The 20,019-nt window shown below is 41.3% G+C and overlaps 2 protein-coding genes across 4 annotated transcripts in view; one reads left to right on the top strand and one right to left on the bottom strand.

Moving 5' to 3' along the window:
- Nucleotides 1–315: 315 nt before the first annotated feature.
- On the bottom strand, nt 316–6,809 carry Hnrnpa1 (heterogeneous nuclear ribonucleoprotein A1). 3 transcript variants are annotated; one of them, XR_015045534.1, is made up of 12 exons: nt 6,536–6,809; nt 5,880–5,996; nt 5,480–5,626; nt 4,922–5,132; nt 4,732–4,824; nt 4,558–4,650; nt 4,312–4,386; nt 3,949–4,107; nt 3,241–3,396; nt 2,983–3,052; nt 586–657; nt 316–464 (listed from the first exon to the last, which is right to left on the bottom strand). XR_015045534.1 is itself a non-coding variant. In XM_085831476.1 (11 exons), the coding sequence occupies exons 1-10, from the start codon at nt 6,548–6,550 to the stop codon at nt 2,997–2,999; spliced, it is 1,122 nt and encodes a 373-aa protein (XP_085687602.1). In that variant the 5' UTR covers nt 6,551–6,807; the 3' UTR covers nt 2,423–2,755; nt 2,983–2,996. The 3 variants fall into 3 exon arrangements, 2 of the variants coding, with proteins under 2 accessions (XP_085687602.1, XP_085687603.1); XM_085831476.1 differs by lacking the exons at nt 316–464; nt 586–657 and adding an exon at nt 2,423–2,755 and having other exon boundaries at nt 6,536–6,807; XM_085831477.1 differs by lacking the exons at nt 316–464; nt 586–657; nt 3,949–4,107 and adding an exon at nt 2,423–2,755 and having other exon boundaries at nt 6,536–6,745.
- Nucleotides 6,810–7,182: 373 nt separating this feature from the next.
- Nucleotides 7,183–20,019, top strand: part of Cbx5 (chromobox 5) — a 46,104-nt gene continuing 33,267 nt past the window's right edge. The window contains exon 1 of the mRNA XM_021183077.3: nt 7,183–7,331. The gene's annotated coding sequence lies outside the window, so the exon portion shown is untranslated. The remainder of the gene's footprint in view (nt 7,332–20,019) is intronic.

The raw sequence follows: 20,019 nt of genomic DNA on the forward strand, positions 1-20,019 counted from the left end.
TGTAAACTATACAGACCTCACCCCTAACCCCAAGGAAATTAGATGCTTGGGTTTCCAAGTGCTGGGACTGGAGGCATTTGCCACCATGATTTTTTTTTGTTTTTTTTTGGTTTTTCGAGACAAGGTTTCTCTGTGTAGCCCTGGCTGTCCTGGCACTCACTTTGTAGACCAGGCTGGCCTCGAACTCAAAAATCCGCCTGCCTCTGCCTCCCAAGTGCTGGGATTAAAGGCCCGCGCCACCACGCCACCATGATTTTAATGTGGATTCCAACCCAATGTTGCTATATATGTCACAAAGGAAGACAAGAAACAGGAGTTAATTAAAAAAGTTTATTAAAAAAAAAAAACCAAAGTAAGCCATTCACAAAATTGAATGATTTTTAGCAGTACAGCTAAAACCCAACTGCATGGCAGTGAGTGCAGTACAGTGGCCCAGAATAAAGGCTGCTGTCTTAAGGATGTTCCTGTAAAGGAGAAGAGAGAGAATGATGCAGTTTTACATAGACAGTGGTGGCTCCATCTAGATTTCTCCTAACATCTCCTGGTTTCTATGTACATCTTACCGAAGTAGTCACAGAAACTCACCTTTTGGCCAACAACTTCTGCAGAATTTTTTAAACAAATTTTATGACAGCAGTTAAGCCTCATAGCAGATTCCTAGAAAAGCAAACAACATTTAGAACTAACCTTTTGTGAGGCCAATTCCCATCATTAAACTAGTCCCACCCCCTCCCATTAGCAACCCACCCATCCTCCCACCATTTTGGGGAAATGTTATCTAATATTACTTTGAGCCATTACTTTTAAGAAAATGGGTCAAAGGAAGGTTAAATAAAATTAAGAGGCCAAAACGTATTGTCACAAATAGAAATGCATCTACTTCCTTTAAGAAAGATTAATAGGGCATTAATTAAATTAAAACAATTCATCTCCAGAAAAACCAAGTGCAGCTTAACTGGACTAGTTTTGGCTCAATATAATTAAGAGAAATCCAACAGAAAATTGGACTTTACAACTATATGGATGTAAGTAAAATCTGTTCTTACCTAGCAGCATAGCAATAAACCTTTCCTTCTGGCTCTGCCTGCTAGTCCTAAGAGTCAGGTGTGCCTTACTCTCGTCTGCCTCCTTCCTTGCGATGGTCACTCAAACTTCACTCCCTCCTAGCTTTCATGGAGGTGCCGTGGCCTGCCCCTGGCTTATCTGTACTCCACATACCACAAGTGTCTACTCTCAGCTGTAGAGATTCTGAGCTGGAAGCCATTCGCGCTATACTTGCTAGCAGTTCCTAGTAGCTGAACATCTCCTGGATCTTTAAAGGCATTGTCCCGATTCCTGAGGTATCTGCAAACTCCCTTAATAGTTAAGGTTCCACCTGCTATTGCAAACTCAGCCAGTATCATGGAACTACCATCCATGCTTCCCCCACCCTCACCTCCCACTCCCCCCACCCCCCTCCACCAAAACTTCCAAGCAATATATATACACCCATGAGTTGGAATACATAGTCCTGTGGTAAACATTCATCTATGCTACCCAGTACAATGGCACTTAAAAGGGGCATCAAATGGGAAACTCTTAAGAACCTATGCACAAGTAACAATTGGAGAGTAATTGTTTTGAACTCATTTTCTATACAATTAACACTTGAGGACAGAAGTGTGAAGGAAAACTGCCGTTAATACAGAATTACACATAATCATGGTTAATTATATTTGTAATTTAAAATTCCAATGAACTAGAATCATCTAAAATTAAAAACAACAACAAAAAAAAAACCCAAAGCACACCCACTCACAACCCAGTTAAACTGCAGTTTTCCTTCACTACAGCCTATGGGTTAGGGCAATTAGAGTTCTTACTAATTATCAGTTTTTAAGATGCCCCAACAATGCTAATCTCTGGACTTATATAGGTGGCATTACCAGCAGTTGGCCTCTCTGCTGGCAGAGCTTTGAACTTGCACTGTGGTAACAAACAATGAGCATTTACCAGGGGCATTGGGTAGGGAAAGTCCAAATCTCTGCCAGTCCCAAATCCATACAGTTGTCATTCCATTCACGAGAATTAAATCGTTTATTGAGTACACATGATAATGGATACACAAGCTTCATTCCCAACTGTTATTTTATCTGATACCGTTATTCAATTTTGATATTGCATAGGGTGTGCCAACAACCATTTTATAACCAAATTGTGACCTTGCTTGGATGACCCTTTCAATGGTGAAACTCATTAAAAGTTACAACAGTAACTGGCAGTTTAACAACATCAAGGTTTTTGAAGACAATGGCTTCTCCACCCAAGCAACCATAAATAAATTCCAAATGGAACTTGGCACCACCCTGAAGGAATTCTAACTTCACACTGTTGGGGAAGTTTACCAAGATGGCTTCAGAATAGACTAACTTTACACAGCACATTAAAAAAAAAAAAAAAGACACATTTATTCAGCGTCATGATCAGACTATTACATTTAGCAATCAACAGCATGGGTGAAAAGGTCTACAGTAAAACCTTTTGTTGGAATGCTTTACACTTTCCACAGAACAGAAACTAAAATAACCTGTTATACAATTAGTCACAAATACAGTCCTGGAGTTTTTGCCCACACACATGAGTATTGTCTAAAACATGTCTTCTTTGTAGCAGCTAGGCCCTGCCACCACTGTGCTTGGCTGAGTTCACAAATCTGTTGTAACCTGTAGCTTCCCTGTCACTTCTCTGGCTCTCCTCTCCTGCTAAGCTTTGTTTCCTGTTGAACAATATGGAATAAAGTTGTTAATCTAAAACACATTAAGACTCAAGGCTACAATCCAATAGAGCAAGTTGTTTCCCACAAATTTTGCTGAACTGCATATTAACTTAATATCCACCATTTTACTGCAATTATAATGTTAACTATGTTGTACTGCTCAGCTACATTTGGGTTACTGGGTTCAATTATAACATCTAGCAAACACAGACAAAGGAGGCACTTACCTGGCTGTATGTAATTAGAACCTCCTGCCACTGCCATAGCTACTGCTGCTGCTGGAACCGCCATAGCCACCTGAAGAATTAAGACAATGTTTTAATACTTTGTGCCAATGTAGTATCAATGGTTCTGTGGAAATTGTTAATGATCTGTTAAAGTTCCTGGCCTGAATTAAAATGACCTAATAAGGATTATATGACCCTCATAGTTGATGTCCTTTGAAGGGAGATTTAACTATCAGTCTTCTGTCATAGATACTGTACCTTGGTTCCGTGGTTTAGCAAAGTACTGGCCTCCACCACCATAAGGGCCAGAGCTCCTGCCTCCAAAGTTTCCTCCCTTCATCGGCCCAAAATTGGAAGACTGATTGTTGTAATTGCCAAAATCATTGTAGCTTCCACCACCTCCAAAATTGCTTCCTAGAAAAGGAAAAGCCTCTATTGATGACTTTGAGGATTGACAAGCCAATAGTGCTTAGGGTCTGAATCAAAGATTATGATACTTATAGACCTTCTGTCAACTCCAAACTCCAAACCCTTCTGCTTCATTCTCTGAGTGAGGCATTCAGTTAATAATCCATCATTTAAAGAAAAATCAACCCAACTTAAGTTTCTCAGTGGCAAGTTAGAAAGAACTGAAGGCCTTTATGTATTCCAGGTCAATACATACATTTCTTGGATGTATCAACTAAATGCCTCAAGTCCCAACAGAGTTTAGACATTCAATCCAACTGTAGTGTGGATCTAACTATCTCACATTGAAGACACCACTAACCACTCGTCCACCTACTTATTTTGGGGGAGGCGGCCCCAGCTTAAAGCCAGGAGGAGGTAGCACAGCAGAGCAGGCCTACTGTAACGCACCATGCACTGCACCCACAATGCTTTAAGAGCTTTAATTTCCAACACGGGCATAAACTCTAGAAGTCTAATCTAGCTCCAAGCCAAGTACCTGCATCACTGGATACCTACCACTACCACCGCCAAAGCCGCCTCCGCCTCCTCCGTTGTTATAGCTGTCATAGCTGCCACTCCCGCCATAGCCACTGCCCTGGTTTCCATAACCCTGTCCACCACTTCCATAGCCTCTGCTTCCTCCAGAGTAACCAGGGCCGCCTCCTCCATAACCACCTACAAGAATACAAGTCTTCTCAATAAGACAAAAGTATTTAACAGGAAAAAATCTATGCAAGATAATAGCTAAAGGCTGCTCATAGCATGCACATTTATGGGACTGATTGAACTTTGTCATGCACTAAGTTTAGTTTCTACTAGCCTACTCTAAAGGTACAGGTTTCCAGAAACCATTACTTACAGACTCCTTAGGAAACTTACCATCATTGCCGAATCCATTATATCCATCCCCACTGCCACCATATCCACCACCACCACGGCTGCCACCAAAGCCACCTGGAAGAAACCAAAGCTTTAAACCAGGCTTTATACATGAATGCTTATCAAAATCTAATTCTGTACTAGAATTATATTTGGGTAAAATCCATAAATGCTGGAAACACAGGGCAGCAGTTAATTTTTAAAAGCTCTGAAACCAACAAGGAATCAAAAATAAACTATACACACCACGACCACTGAAGTTCCCTCCTCGACCAAAATTGTCATTGCCACCAAAACCGCCTCCACGACCACCACCAAAGTTTCCAGAACCACTGCGACCTTAAAAGAGATTTTTGGATCATTAGGCTAACCTGTAATAATTCACACTGGCCCCCACAATCTAACCAAAAATAAACGCACCTCTCTGGCTGGATGAAGCACTAGCCATCTCTTGCTTTGACAGAGCCTTTCTTACTTCACAGTTGTGGCCATTCACAGTATGGTATTTCTGAACTAAGAGAAAAAGGTAGATTCAGGACTGTAAAAAAAAAAAAAAAAAAACAAGAGGACTCCAGAGTCATTAAGGAACACGCAGTCCTCTGATACTTACTAACAATCTTATCCACAGAGTCATGGTCATCAAAGGTAACAAAAGCAAAGCCCCTCTTTTTCCCACTGCCTCTGTCAGTCATAATTTCTATCACTTCAATCTTCCCATACTGCTCAAAATAATCTCGTAGGTGATGTTCTTCAGTGTCTTCTTTAATACCACCAACAAAGATCTTTTTCACAGTTAAGTGGGCACCTGGTCGCTGAGAATCCTAAAAAGGAAAAACGACTTCAGTTATTTAGTAGCAGCAGTTTCTAAATGACTGGGAAGCTGTGGTGGCCCATACCTTTTTTATTTTCTTAATTTTTTGATTTTACGAGACAGGGTTTCCCTGTATATCCCTGGCTGTCCTGGAACTTACTCTGTAGACCAGGCTGGCCTTTAACTCAAAAATCCACCTGCCCCTGCCTCCCAAGTGCTGGGATTAAAGGCGTGGGCCACCACCTCCCGGCCCACGCCTTTAATTCCACTGGGGGGGGGGGGGTATCTCCCAATTGAGGACTGCCCCAATCATAGTCTCAGGTTAAAGAGAAAAACCTATTAAGAAAAACCACTCACTTCTCTAGAGACAGCTCTCTTAGGTTCCACAACTCTTCCATCCACCTTGTGTGGTCTTGCATTCATGGCAGCATCCACTTCTTCCACAGTGGCATATGTGACAAACCCAAAGCCCCTGGATCTCTTGGTGTTTGGATCTCTCATTACCTGTTTAGAGTTAATTCAATCAATACACTGCCTGATCTCAGAATCAAAAGCCATTCCTAGTCTGAGCATGGCAAACAGGAAACTTCAGACTGGGGGTGGAAATGTAAGCTCTTTATAGATCTTAAGAAAGCCCCAAAGATTTTTTTTTTTTACCATCCCATTAGTTAACTTCACAAAACAATCTCGATAAGAAGCAGCAAGTTTAAATCTGAAGAAATAAGCCAGCTTTTCCTTTTGTTTCTTTTAATCTTACCACACAGTCGGTTAGTGTTCCCCATTGCTCAAAATGGCTCCTCAGACTCTCGTCGGTTGTTTCGAAGCTCAGCCCTCCGATGAAGAGCTTCCGAAGCTGTTCTGGCTCCTTGGGAGACTAAAGTGAAGGAGGGAGGGGTGTTTAACGGAGGGGCCGGAACTTGGGCGAATGAATCAACACCCGCTACACTTTTTTATTGTTCTTTATTACTGCACGAGACCACGTGCTCCTTCCTGGGCTAGGAGGTGCTGTTGGGGACTCACTCGGGTTGCACGCAGCGCATGCGTCCTTACTTACTTCATACGCACGCGCAACAAAGGGCACAGGTTGGTCCGGTCCATCCCCATTAAGACTTAGTATCTCTTTAGCAAGCATTCGTTAGACCAGAATGTGGGAGGGGAAGAAAAGGCCACAATCCCCAGATCATTAGTCTATGAAGTTTGCCACAAGGAACAGTGCATGGACATTAATGGCTGTCGGATCGCAGCCTCATGGTGACTACGAGGACAAAATGGCGACCTGCATTTTTTTAAAGTAGGCCTCAGCACTTATCGATAAAACACCGAAAGCACGGGTGCGAGCAGCAAAACACGTCACATCCCGCTATATTCAGTAAGTGTGGAAGAAAGCGAAGCTGCAAAACGCGTCCAACTTACCTCGGACTTAGACATGACGGCAGAGTTACGAGAGCCTTCAGCGATGCTTCCTCCGCAGCGTCAAAGAGCAGAAAGGAATACGATAACGAACGTGCCCGCCAGCCTACCTTCTGCTCGCCCTTTTATCCCGCCTCCTCGCTCTCGGCATTGGTAGACTCCGCCCTTACTTGAGTCTTATTGGAGATTTGAAATTATTCCCTCCCACTATTGGCCGGTGAAGACGCCCTGCTAAGAAACGGCATCCGTTTGGGCGTTCTACTCAGACTCCGCCCCTTTGCGTCATAGATGCCCCAAGGGATCTTATCCTTAACCCCATTGATTGGCTAGCTAGCCAGTCACTTATATTTGAATGTGTTCACGTCTTTTAAATGCCTTTTATAACTTTTCCACACCCGAACATTACAAACTCACTTGTCAAAGGACCGCACGCTACAAAGTAGTTCACCGCGACTTTTCCCAGCCACTCCCTATAAGGCGCATGTGTAATAAAAATGGCGAGTTCACGCCGGCGCAGTACGAAGTTCCGCCTGCTGCCTGGAACACGTGAAATGGCGGGCGGGAAAGGGCTGTGAACCTAGGCGCCTGCGTAGTGGCGGGACCAGCGTCCAGTTTTGCGCAGGCGTTTTGGGCGGAGAAAAGGTCCAAGCCCAGGATTGGTTGCGCAGGCGCAGGGAAGGATCCGTTTTGGCGGGCGGTTGGCATTGCGCAGAAGGCGGCGGTAGCGGTGGCTTGTGGTGCCGCTTTATCACAGAGGAACCGTGCAGGCCTTAGCGTGAGTGATCACTTTAGATCCTGGGTAAGTGGTAGAGTCTCGTTTACCCGTACGAGATCTTGAACCCGCTCCCATTGCACCGGTTATTGTACGAAATGAATGGACCGCTGAACTGGGGGGTGGGGGGGACGACGACAGTGAAGGGGCCGCGACGGGTCGGGCCAGCCAATAGGACAACTGGGGCGGGATGTTTTATCCTTGCAGGTTCTGTGAAGCTGCCTTGCCGAAGCATTTGACTGGCGAGTCTATAGGCCAATTGGGTTTTCCTATAGCTGCCTACCGATCGGTCCTTGGGCCATCGGAATGTTGGGAGGCGGGTTTTTCTCGCCTGAGTTGCGTCTCTCCGAACCAATGAGCCCTAAGCGCGCGATAGGCCGGCCTTCCCCAAGAGGCAGAGGCTGGACTCCTGTGGGGAGCGCGGGAGTTGGCTGGTTAAATTCTTCGAACAAGCCAGAAGTCACTAGAAAGACAGGATTCCCCCGCCACCCCAATAAAGCTTACTCTTGCATTTGTGGGGGCGAATATTTTAACTTAAAATGACTCCTATAATTAAGGCATTCATTCTGTATATTACCTTAAGGAAAACATATGTTTTCTTGTGCCCCTTGAGTTAATCATTTTTCTTGTAGTTTTTGGTACGTTCCTCCCTTCATTTCAGACTTTGGAGAACGTGCCTTTAGTCTTTTAAAACTTTTTTTTTTTTTTTTTTTTTTTTTTTTTGGTTTTTCGAGACAGGGTTTCTCTGTGTAGCCCTGGCTGTCCTGGAACTCACTTTGTAGACCAGGCTGGCCTCGAACTCAGAAATCCGCCTGCCTCTGCCTCCCGAGTGCTGGGATTAAAGGCGTGCGCCACCACGCCCGGCTTTAAAACTTTTAAGAGGAGAATATTGAAATTTTAGAGTGAGATGACTTAAGTAAAGTACTTGTAATGAAAAGAATCCAAGAAAAATAGACTTAACCACTATCACCCGTTTCCAGGGACACTGTATTTGTACTTCTATCCCTATGAAAGTTTCTGAGAGTTACATGTCAAAAGTCAAAACGTGTTGCTTCTATGGAAACAGTGGGGCCGAGGCCTGTATGTTTGAGGGATAATTGTCATTAATGAAATAATGAAAACCTTAATAAAAATGGACACATTTGGGTTTTTTGTTTGTTTGTTTTGAGTCATCATGTACTTGTCACCACCATTCATGTTTCCAATTCTTTTATCTGAGTCTCTTCTCCAAAGAACATTTTTCTCCCCTAACATTCAAGATACTCTAAGCTCCTATTTTTGCTGTTCATTTGAGGATGTCTGGTTTGGGGTGAAAAAGCTGATTCATTTGGGAGGTATTTAGGGTGTTGGGGACAGAAGACTCCACCATATCTTGAGTTGTTATTCATTGTTTTTGATTCCATATATTTTTGTATTTTCTCTGCAATTTTGTTGGTGTTGATAATGCCCACACTTCTCAGAGGATCCAGACAAATGTATAATTTCCAATTATTATCTGTGTCTGTTGATTTATTTATAGTCTTTGAGGTAGAGGTAACTCACTGTGATAAGAAAATTCCAGCCTGGTGTAGTAGAGGTCATTGCCTTTAATCCTAGCAGGAAGATGGATATCTGTGAGTTTGAGGCCAGCCTCCTGGTCCATGTAGTGAGTTACTTGACAGCCAAAGCATAATCAGGCCCTGTCTCAAAAACGAAGAAAAGAAAGAAAAGAAGATAGTTTCATACTTTTTACAAAAGACTGATAATTTCAATTTAGTTTTCTGTTTTATGTCTCAGGCTGGCCTCACATGAAGAGATCTACCTGTTGGTGCTATCGTGCTTGACAAGTTTTTTTTTTTTTTTTCCCCTAGACAGGGTTTCTCTATATAGCTCTGGCTGTCCTGGAACTCACTTTGTAGACCAGGCTGGCCTAGGAACTCAGAAATCCACCTGCCCCTGCCTCCCAAGTGCTGGGATTAAAGGCGTGCACCACCACTGCCTGGCGCTTAACAGGTTTTAGTGATGTTTCTAATGAATAGAGATTTCCATAGTCACTGGCACTTTAAAAAGGACAAACATATTATACAACCATTAGTGGCTTATTTACACTAACAGTGCAACTTCAGTACTGAGCTCTAAAGTGATAGTGGACTCATGGCATCAACCTAGATATGGTTCAGAATATTTTTTTTTTCCTTCCAGACATGGTTTCTCTGTGTAGCCCTGCCTCTGTCTTGGAACTCATTCTGTAGACCATGCTAGTCTTGAACTCAGAGATCCGTAAGCTTCTTGTTCTCTCGAGTGCTGGGATTAAAGGTGTGAGCCACACTTGCTCAGTCTCTGTTTTCTTTCTTTTCAGTGTTTCAGGTTTTTTTTTTTCTCCAATATTTTATTAGGTATTTTCTTCATTTACATTTCAAATGCTATCCTGAAAGTCCCCCTCCCCAGTGTTTCAGTTTTAAAACAATACCAAAAATGTAAAAATGAATAATAAAGTCTTCATCTAAAAGGGCTAATACTAGAATTAATTATGTTCAGACATTTAGCAGTTAGCAAAGCATGGAGGAAATGACCACCCGCCACCACAAACACCACCACCTTGTCTTGGAGTAGTCTTAAATAAATGGACCATTAATCCTGTTTTTCCTCTGGTATAGATTAGTTTTTGGGTCTTGAGATTAAAAAGGGAAATTTTACCATTTCTTAGAGAGTTAACATAGGATTATGGCCAACCTGTATGCTTTGTGAGTTTCAGGTCAGCAGGGCCTACTACTCTGTCTTATAAATAAACAGGACTGATTACATCTTCAGTGTATGTGACTTGTTTAAAAAAAAAAAAAGAGGCAAGTAAGGGGCTGGGTGTGTAGCCCTGTTTTAGATGTTCAGATATAGGCCCATCCTGACATTCTTGGTTTGGGTTTTAAGACAATGTTTCTCTGTGTCCTTCAACTAGCTCTACAGGTTAGGCTGATCTCAAATCCATAGAGATTAATCCCTGCCTTTGCCTTCCAGGTGTTGGGATTAAAAGTCATGTGTTACCATGCCTGGTGTTGTCATTTTTTTTCGGAATATTTCAGATTCTGTCTCTCTCTCTCTCTCTCTCTCTTTTTTTTTGGGGGGGGGGCGGTTCAAGACAGGGTTTCTCTGTAGCCCTGGCTGTCCTGGAACTCACTTTTGCCTCTGCCTCCGGAGTGCTGGGACTAAAGGTGTGTGCCACCATGCCCGGTCAGATTCTGTCTCTTAATAGTTGTTTGTTTGTTTTAAGATTTATTTTATATATGTGAATACACTGTCATTGTCTTTGGACACACCAGAGGAGGTGTATTAGATCCCAATACAGATAGCTGTGAACCTCCATGTGGTTGCTGGGAATTGAACTCAGGACCTCTGGAAGAGGAGTCAGTGCCCTTAAGTGCTGAGCCATCTCTCTAGCTCTCTTTATAGTTTTTTTTTTTTTTTTTTTGTAAATGCTGTCTTTTTGTTTGTTTTTTTAAAACAAGGTCTCTGTTGTCCATGTTGTCTTGAACTCATTATGTAGCCCAGTTTGGTCTTGATTTGAAAGAATCCTCCTCCTGCCTCAGTCTCTCAAGGAATGAAGTTACAGGTATGACCCCACCATATCAGACTCTTTGAGCCTATCTGTCAATTTGATAAAATGTTTCACCAAACAAGCATATGAAGTACAGAGTTCTCTTCTGTAATGTATTCATTTTCTTAAAAATCAGGTCAATTTCAAGGTTGTACGTATGGTTGGTAGAATCGGTCTACCATGCCTGGAGTCCCTTATTAGGGAATAAACCTGGCATGGTGGTGCTGACCTGCAATCTCAGCAGTAGGGATGTAATGGGAAGAGGACCAGTCAAGTCCATCCTCAGCTATATAGCAAGTTGAAGGCCATTCCACACTCTTATGATACTCTGGCTCAAATCCACCCCTTCCCTCAACAGACACACAAAAGAGAGAAAATAGGACAGTTCCCATTGACCAAATTCATTGGTACTTACAGATCTACAGTCAGTTGGTTTTTTTTTTGTTTTTGTTTTTTTGGTTTTTCGAGACAGGGTTTCTCTGTATAGCCCTGGCTGTCCTGGAACTCACTATAGACAAGGCTGTCCTGGAACTCAGAAATTCGCCTGCCTCTGCCTCTGAGTGCTGCGATTAAAGGCATACACCACCACGCCCGGCCACTAATGTTTTTTTTTGGGGGGGGGGGGGGTTCAAGACAGGGTTTCTCTGTGTAGTCCTGGCTGTCCTGGAACTCACTTTGTAGACCAGGCTGGCCTCGAACTCAGAAATCCGCCTGCCTCTGCCTCCCGAGTGCTGGGATTAAAGGTGTGCGCCACCACGCCCGGCCACTAATGTTGTTTTAAAGGTCTGAAATAAGCACTCCTGGTTTAATGTGCTATGAAAACAAAACTTACTCTAGTCTAGTTAGCACATGCCTTTGATCCCAGCACTTGGGAGACAGAGGCAGGCAGATCTCTGAGTTTCAGGTTAGCCTGGTCTACATAGTGAGTTCCAGGACAGCCAGGGAGGTACAAGAGAAATCCTGTGTTGAAATATCGCCCCTCCCCCGAAGAAGAAGAAGGAGAAAAACTTACTGCTTATATGTTCTTTTTCAATGTGATAGTTAATAAGTGTGATAAGTATTTCTCTGTGGTAGGGACATTTTACTAATAATCACTGACATTTTGAGGCTATCACATTGAAAATTCTGGGATGCTAGTGAAGTGTTTAAGAGCACTGGCTCAATCCCTCAGGTTCAATCCCCAACACCTACATGTCAGTACACAACTGTAACTCCAGTCCCAGGGGATCCAAGAGCATCCAGCACCCGCATGGTGCACAGAATAGCCATACACATAAATAAATCTTTTTTAAAAATTCTAACAATATTTGCCTTTTCAAAACCTACAAGTGAAACTATGGTTTTAAACATTCAGCACTGCCGGGTGTGGTGGTGAACGCCTTTGATCCCAGCACTCAGAGGCAGAGGCAGGTGGATTTCTGAGTTTGAGGCCAGCCTGGTCTACAGAGTGAGTTCCAGGACAGCCAGGGCTATACAGAGAAATTCTGTCTCGAAAAAAAAAACCTTAAAAAAAAATGTTTAGTGCTTTGCTGGGCAGTGGTGGCACACTCCTTTAATCCCAGCACTTGGGAGGCAGAGGCAGGCAGATTTCTGAGTTCGAATCCAGCCTGGTCTATAGAGTGAGTTCCAGGACAGCCAGGGCTACACAAAGAAACCCTGTCTACAAAACAAATCAAAGTTTAGCACTTTGTGTTTAAGGTTAGAGGCCCATTCTTGAAACTAAACCTAAAGCGATTAGTAAATGAAAAAATAACACAATTTCATTTAGTTTGTCTAAAATTGTGGGCCTTTAATCACAGAGGCAAGAGGATCTCTGAGTTCAGTGCTAGCCTGGTCTATATCATGATTTCAAGGATAGCCAGGGCTATGTAGAGAGACCCTGTCTAAAAAACGAATAAGCTGGGTGGTGGTGGCGGCGCACGCCTTTAATCCCGGCACTTGGGAGGCAGAGGCAGGTGGATTTCTGAGTTTGAGGCCAGCCTAGTCTACAGAGTGAGTTCCAGGACAGCCAGGACTACACAGAGAAACCCTGTCTCGAAAAAACCAAATAAATAAATAAATAAAATAAAAAAAGAATAAAGCTATGTGTATGTGGGTGGTAAATAAGCAGAGTAGAGTTGGAAAGAAGAAACAACTGAAGTGATTTGTGAATGTTTATGAAAGGGATACTTAAAAGTGTTAGGGACTGATTGTGCTAAGCAATACTTGAGACAATACTTTAGAAAAGGGAAAGGTTTGTTTGGTATCCAGCCAACACAGGGTGAAGTTTTCTTTCCTTCTTTCTTTTTGGTTATACAGAGACAGGGTTTCTCTGTATAGCCCTGGCTGTCCTGGAACTCACTCTGTAGACCAGGCTGGCCTTGAACTCAGAAATCCGCCTGCCTCTGTCTCCCGAGTGCTGGGATCAAAGGCGTGCGCCACCACGCCCGGCAAAGTTTTCTGAGGAAAGCTAGTGACTTTGTTTATTGGTGCTGAGGATAGAACAGAAGGTCCTCCTCATGCTTGCTTATGACTTCTGTCATGAAACTACAGGATAGCCCTGGCTTCTGCTTTCTGATTTTGTTTGATTAAAGGCATTTACTGCTCTTGTAAAGGATCCGAGCTCAGTTTTTAGCACCCAGGTCAGATGACGCACAACAACCCATAACTCCAGCTTTAGGAACTCCAATACCATTGGCTTCCTTAGGTACCTGCATGTGCACATGCGCACAGATACATATAATTTAAAGAAGTTTTAAAAAGAACTTAGGTGATTTGGCGAAGAGTTGGCATGTATATAGTACAAGCTATGAGTTTGTTAGATTCTGTAAGGCACTTGAAGCCACATATTCATTTCTGATGACAACTTTACACTTGTGCTGGCAGAACACCCACAGTGACAACTGTGCCTATGTTTAGTCTGTCCAGGAGCTCCACCCGTTTGTGGAAAACCTACATAGTTCTTGTTAGATATGTAAATATTAGCCCTCTTAAGAGTTTGTCTTAGGTCTACAGGTTTATTTTGGACAAATTGTATCCTGTTTTTTTGTTTGTATTTTGAGACAATGTCTTACTGTGTAACCCTGTCTGGTCTGGCCTCTGCACCTGGCTGTATCTTGTACTTTTTAAAAATTTATTTACCGATTAATATGAGGGATGAAGGGTTTTATACAACAGGGCACACTACACTTGTGAGGAAGAAGCAGATGGATCTTTGAATTTGGAGCCAGGGAAGCCAACCTGGTCAACATAGTGAGTCCTTGTCTCAAAAAAAAAAAAAACAAAAAACAAAAAAAACCTTTAAGTTAGGCATAGAGGCATATACCTTTACTCCCAGCACTCAGGTAGAAAAGGGAAACAGAAATCTCTTTGAGTTTGATGCCAGCCTGGTCTATATAGTGTGTTTCAGGACAGCCAGAGCTATATAGTAAAACACTTTAAAAATCATGGGAAAAGGCTGGTGGATGGTGAGTTTTGGGTCATTTGGGCTACTTGGTGAGACACTGTCTCAAAACAAGAACAAAAACTAGTCAGGCTGGGCATGGTGTCACACACCTTTAGTCCTGGAATTTGAAAAACAGGCAATCAGATCTGTGAGTTCAAGGCCTGCCTGGCCTATATAGAGTCTCAAAAACAAACAAACAAACAAACCAAAACAAAACCAGGGGGAAAGTTTTAGACATTCTTTGGGTTATTTGAAACACAATTATTTTCTTTTATTGGGTGGTGGAGGCAGAACCCAGAGATTTGAACACGCTAAGTACATTCTCTGTGCTATATAGACACACCCCCCCCCATTATTGATCTTTAAAGGTTTATTTCCTGTGCTTATTAGCTTCTTGTAGCTTCTATAACAGCACACTGCAGAGGATTCTAGAGGCTGGAACTTTGCATTAGTCTTGAACTTCTTGTACATGATTTGGAAAGAGTGTGTTTCTTTTCTAGCTTCTGCTGGCTTATGGCATGAGATTCTTTTGCTGTTTCACATTCTGTTCTTTGCATGCTGGGAACTCTTTATCTTTTATAAAGATGCATATGATTGTACTTAAGGCCTGCTGGTGTGATTGAGGGTAAATTTCTTCTCATAACAACATAAGGTAATATTTACAAACTCATGGGATTAGGGTATGAATCTTTTCAGTGAGCCCTGGGGACTGCTAGCCAAATAAATTTCATCTAATAAAAAGAAAGATTGTTTTAAAAAATGGAAGGCAAATGAAAAATCTAAGACTCAGAAACTCGGATCTTTTTTCTAAAAAATTATAAACATTTTTTAGATTAATTTGGTATGTCAGTATTTTGCCTACATATATGTATATCATATGTGAATCTGGCGCCCACAGAGGTCAGAAAAGGGTATCAGATCCCCTGAGAAAGAAGTTAAGTGGTTGTTAGCCACTTAAGTCCTCTGTAACAGAAGTCAGCTCAATCGCTCTCTCTGTCTCTGTTTCTCTCTGTGTGTATGTCTTTGTCTCTGTCTCTCTCTCTGGTTATTGTTTTTTTCAGACAGTTTTTCTGTGTAGTCTTGCATGTCCTCGAACTCAGCTCTGTAGACTAGGCTGACCTCAAATTTAGAGAGATCTGCCTGCCTTTGCCTTATGAGTGCTGGGACTAAAGGCATGGACCACCACTGCCTGGATTGCAGCTGCCATTCTAAGAAGTCACTAAGCCATCTGTCCAGGCCACAAATGTGGTTTGTTTTATTTATTTTTGAGGCAGGAACTCTGTTATGTAGCTCTGGACATTCTAGAATTTGCTATATAAATGAAGCTGGCCTCCAACTCCCAGAAATCCATAAGTGCTGAAATTAAAAGGTTCATGTCACCATACCTGGCTGAATTTAATTTTGAAACTAGTCACTAAGTAGAAAGGCAGACCTTGAACTCATTCTCAAAGCATGCTTGCTTATTTATTTATTTATTATTCAAGACACTTTCTCTGTTAATCCTGGCTATCCTTGATCTTTTTTTGTAGACCAGGCTGGCCTTGAACTTTTTTTTTTTTTAAATGACAATAATTAAAACTACAAATCAAGCAGAGCCTGGTGCTGCATGCCTTTTAATTCCTACAGTTGGGAAGCAGGGACAGTGGGATATCTTAGCCTAGTCTATATACCCAGCTTCAACCCAACTAAAGTTATGTTAGTAAGACCCTTTCTCAATAATAATAATAATAATAATAATAATAATAATAATAACAGCAACAACAACAATAATAAATAATTTATTCTAACATTTGACCATTATAGTCCTGTCATTTTTGCCTAGAACTTGAGAGGCAAATACTTGATTGCTGGTTGATTTTTCAACTCCTTGGACTATTAATACAGACAGACAGACCTGTACTTAAATATATGCATAAACTCTTTTTAAAAAGTGTAGTGAGTTGGCCAGACCATTTTCTCCCTTCCTAGTGAATTTGGGAGCCATATTTTCTGAACTTTCCTTTCCAGTAATAAGTACTTCATCAGAATTAAGCACTGGCACATTTCTCTACCTTAAAATAGGTCATAGATGGAATAAAGATCTTCATGTGCAGTTTTAATTCACAGATTTTCTGAGTGTGTGTTGTATTATGTTTCATAGCTTATACACACATGAGATTGACAAGATGTACTTGAAAAGATTGCTTCAAGGTCAGTCATAACAAATAGTACTCCCATCTTCTCCATGGAGCCAAGCAAGCACGTTGAACTCAAGTACTCCCTGATTGTAATCTACATTCCTCAGAATACAGCAAATTTGCATCTGAGCCAACAGGTATAATTATGTTGGAATAAAATGCCCTGTACTAAAGAGGTCAGCTAACAAGCTGGGAAATCTTAACTCTGGTTTCTGAAGCAAATCCTTGAACTCAGTGTGCCTTGTTCTCATTCCTAAATCATTAAGACTCAGTTGTACAGAGCTGTGGAGGGTGATATACTGGTAATTTGCTCAGTATCTTTCAACAGTAAATTATGTCTAAAGATCTGATAAAACATAGTAAACCTCGTTTATTTGAGTAGTTGGAGACAGCAGAGATAAAATTACAGATAATTCAGAAAATTCATTAAAGTTATTTTTTAACTTCCTTTATTGTTAAACTTTTCCCTCTGTTTCCAAAGTGCTCTCTTAATTCTTTTTTCATAACAGACCTATGAGATAGGTTGGGCAAATAACAGCAGGTTAGTTAATTAAAGAATCAATTCATCAAGATTATACAGCTAATAATAAAAGCTTCAGGGGCTGGGAGTATAGCTCAGTGATAGAATTTTGGCCTAGAATTCATTAGGTCCAGAGTTTGATCCTCGTCTTCACAGTGGAGGAGGTCTCATAGCTCATGAAGGAGAAAAGATACATGGAAAATAGCAAACTTCTGTGATTACATTTGGAGAGTTAACTAATTGATAAAAACAAGTGTGTAATAAAGTACCAAAGTGGAACGCACATTACCAGCCAGTCTGACATAAGTGACACCTGTAGAATAGTTTATACAAAAGCAAAATGTTCTCAACTGGTATGGGATATAAGACTCATTCAAAAGGCTGCTATCGTATAAAGTGTTTTCTGGCCTTAGTGCAGTTGGATTAGAGATTAGTAACACATATGGGAAGTCTCCAAATATTTGGGATGCTGCACAACACCAGTTACTCAAGGGTCAGACAACTGGGAATGCAGCACAAAGCTTATGTGTTAGCTTATGTAAAGTGCTGGCTTAGTTTATTTCCAGCACCTCCCCCCAACAACAAAGAATTTGAGAGTCTAGGTAGAAGGATCACATGAGTTCAAGGACAACCTGGGCCATATAAGTGAGAGTCTATCTCAAAAGACAGAAACAGAAAAACCAAACTGAAAGTTACTTGAGAATAAATAGTAAGAGTGATAAATCAAAAAAAAAAAGTAGAATACATAAATGTAATTTGGAACAAAAGAATGGATGCCTCAGTTGCCCCTATAGACCTTTGAAAAGTAATAAACATTAGAAAGCCTGGTTTGGTGCTTCTACAATCTGGGAGGCAGAGGCAGCAGGATTGCTGCAAGTTGGAGTCCAGCCTAAGCTACAAAGTGAGACTGTATCCTGACATTTTTCCCCTTTCAACCAGAAAAAGAGAAACTAAAAATGATGCATCTATTTTCCATGTCTAACAAAAACCCCGTGCCCAAATTGTTTTTGTTCTTTTTTTCCCACAGCAGACCTATGAAATAAGTAGTTAGGGTAGTGATTAGTATTTAAGGTTAAGTGAGCTATTGGGTTTGATCTTTGATTGTTGATATAGATAGGATCCATGTCTACTTACTGCAGTCTTCGTTCCAGAATTAAAGAGATGTGCTTGGGTTGGGTATGGTGACAAGGACTTCAGTCCTAGCACTCTACCTGTAGTAGTGATACTTTGTTACTGTTTTTAAGTTGCTTTACTGGGTATAGGTGCTGGGTATAGGTCAATCTGGTTGTCTGAAGATCATCATAGGACGACCTACATGGTGAAGGAGAAAATGAACTTCTCCAAGTTGCACTTTGATCTCCATGGACTGTGACACAAATGTGCCCTCACACAAACATACCTGTACAGATATACAAGTAAATAAAGGTCATTCAAATAAGATTTGGTTATTTTACGTGTATTACGAGTGTTTTTGCTAGAGTGTGTGTGTGTGTGTGTGTGTGTGTGTGTGTGTGTGTGTGTGTGTGTGTGTGTCACATGCTTGCATGGTGCCTGTGGAGGTCAGAAGAGGATATGAGATTCCCTGGAACTGGAGTTACCACACACTGAGTTGTTATAATCTACCTGTCTTCACCTGTGGGCTGCTAGGTGCTGAAAAACCTAACCAGGCCTTATGCAAGAGCAGCAACTACTCTTAACAGCTGAACTAGTTAAAGTTGTAATATTATCTCTTAAGCAGCCTTTACTTTTCTTTTTGAGACACTTATGTTGTAGCTTAAGGCCTTGATGGAACTTACTGTGTAGCCTAGGCTTGACTTGTGCTTTCAGTGGTCCTTCTGATTCAGCCTTGTGAGTGCCACTAGGTTGGCAAACATGCCGCCTTTCTGATCTTTTGGATTGGCTTTGTGGTATTGAAAGTTGAACTCTCAGCCTTCTGCATGCCTCACATGCACTACCTCTTAGAAGAAGCTTCCAAAGCCCATGTGGTCCTCTTTTGTTTGTTCTTTTTTTGCTTGTTTTTTGTTTTTGTCAAAACCTTTATGGAACACTGACTTAATGAAGGAGAAAACTCAGTTTCCAGCCCACAGGCTAAAGACAGTAGATTTAGTGCCCATGTGGTGTTTGACACTTAGTGGGCTCTCAACAAATATCAGAGCCCAGCTAAACAGTTTTAGAAAAGGAACAGAGTGACTATATTAATCATCTTTTTGGCACAGGATTTGAATTGGGAATGTGGTTGGAAACTAGACAAAAAGAAAAAAAAACCTTACTTGGCTTAAATAACACATCAAAACACTTGAAGAGCTGGGTGGTCTGAGATCAGCCATCCCCTCAGCCATTTATCTGATGATGGCCTTTCTGTGCATTTAACTATCAATATATTTGAAGTGTGGAGCACACTTTTATTATATTGTGCCATAGTAACTCACACTTAAATGTCAATAGAGACACTTGCAAGGACCTGCAAGGTTCAATAACTTCTGGTGTGGGTTTGTTTCTCCTGTCATCACCCATTATGTATTTTTTTAACAGCTTTTAAATTGCCACAAAGCAAAATTGGTCAGGATCATAATAGATGGCCCAGAAGCTACCAAGGATACCCTTGTATGGGATGGAAAAAATTCAATACTGGCTTGATTTTATTTATCTAAATTGTAGGGTATGACTTCAATATAATTCATGTTACAAATACTCCAAGGTTATTGCAAAGCACAGAACTGTGCCATCGGTTGAAGAATGCTCTCTTTATTCCTTGAAGTTTACAGTCTCAGATGTTTCTTACTTTAATCATGTAAAAATTTCTTTCTTGTCAGCATGTAATTAATATGCAATAGTCAGATTGTAGTATATTGACTTAAATAAATCATCTCAACAGTTAAATTATTAATATTTTTATTATGGTTATATAGGTTAATTTTTATGTCTATCGAATGCCATTGCCAAACAGAGTATTGGGTGAATCAAAATTTTCTGATTTAGTTTATGCTAATGACCTGAAGCCCTAAGCTATCTAAGTATAAAATCTG

This window comes from Mus caroli, unplaced genomic scaffold, assembly GCF_978045245.1.
Source record: "Mus caroli unplaced genomic scaffold, Mus_caroli_1 scaffold_16, whole genome shotgun sequence".
In the NCBI taxonomy this organism is placed as follows: Eukaryota; Metazoa; Chordata; class Mammalia; order Rodentia; family Muridae; genus Mus; species Mus caroli.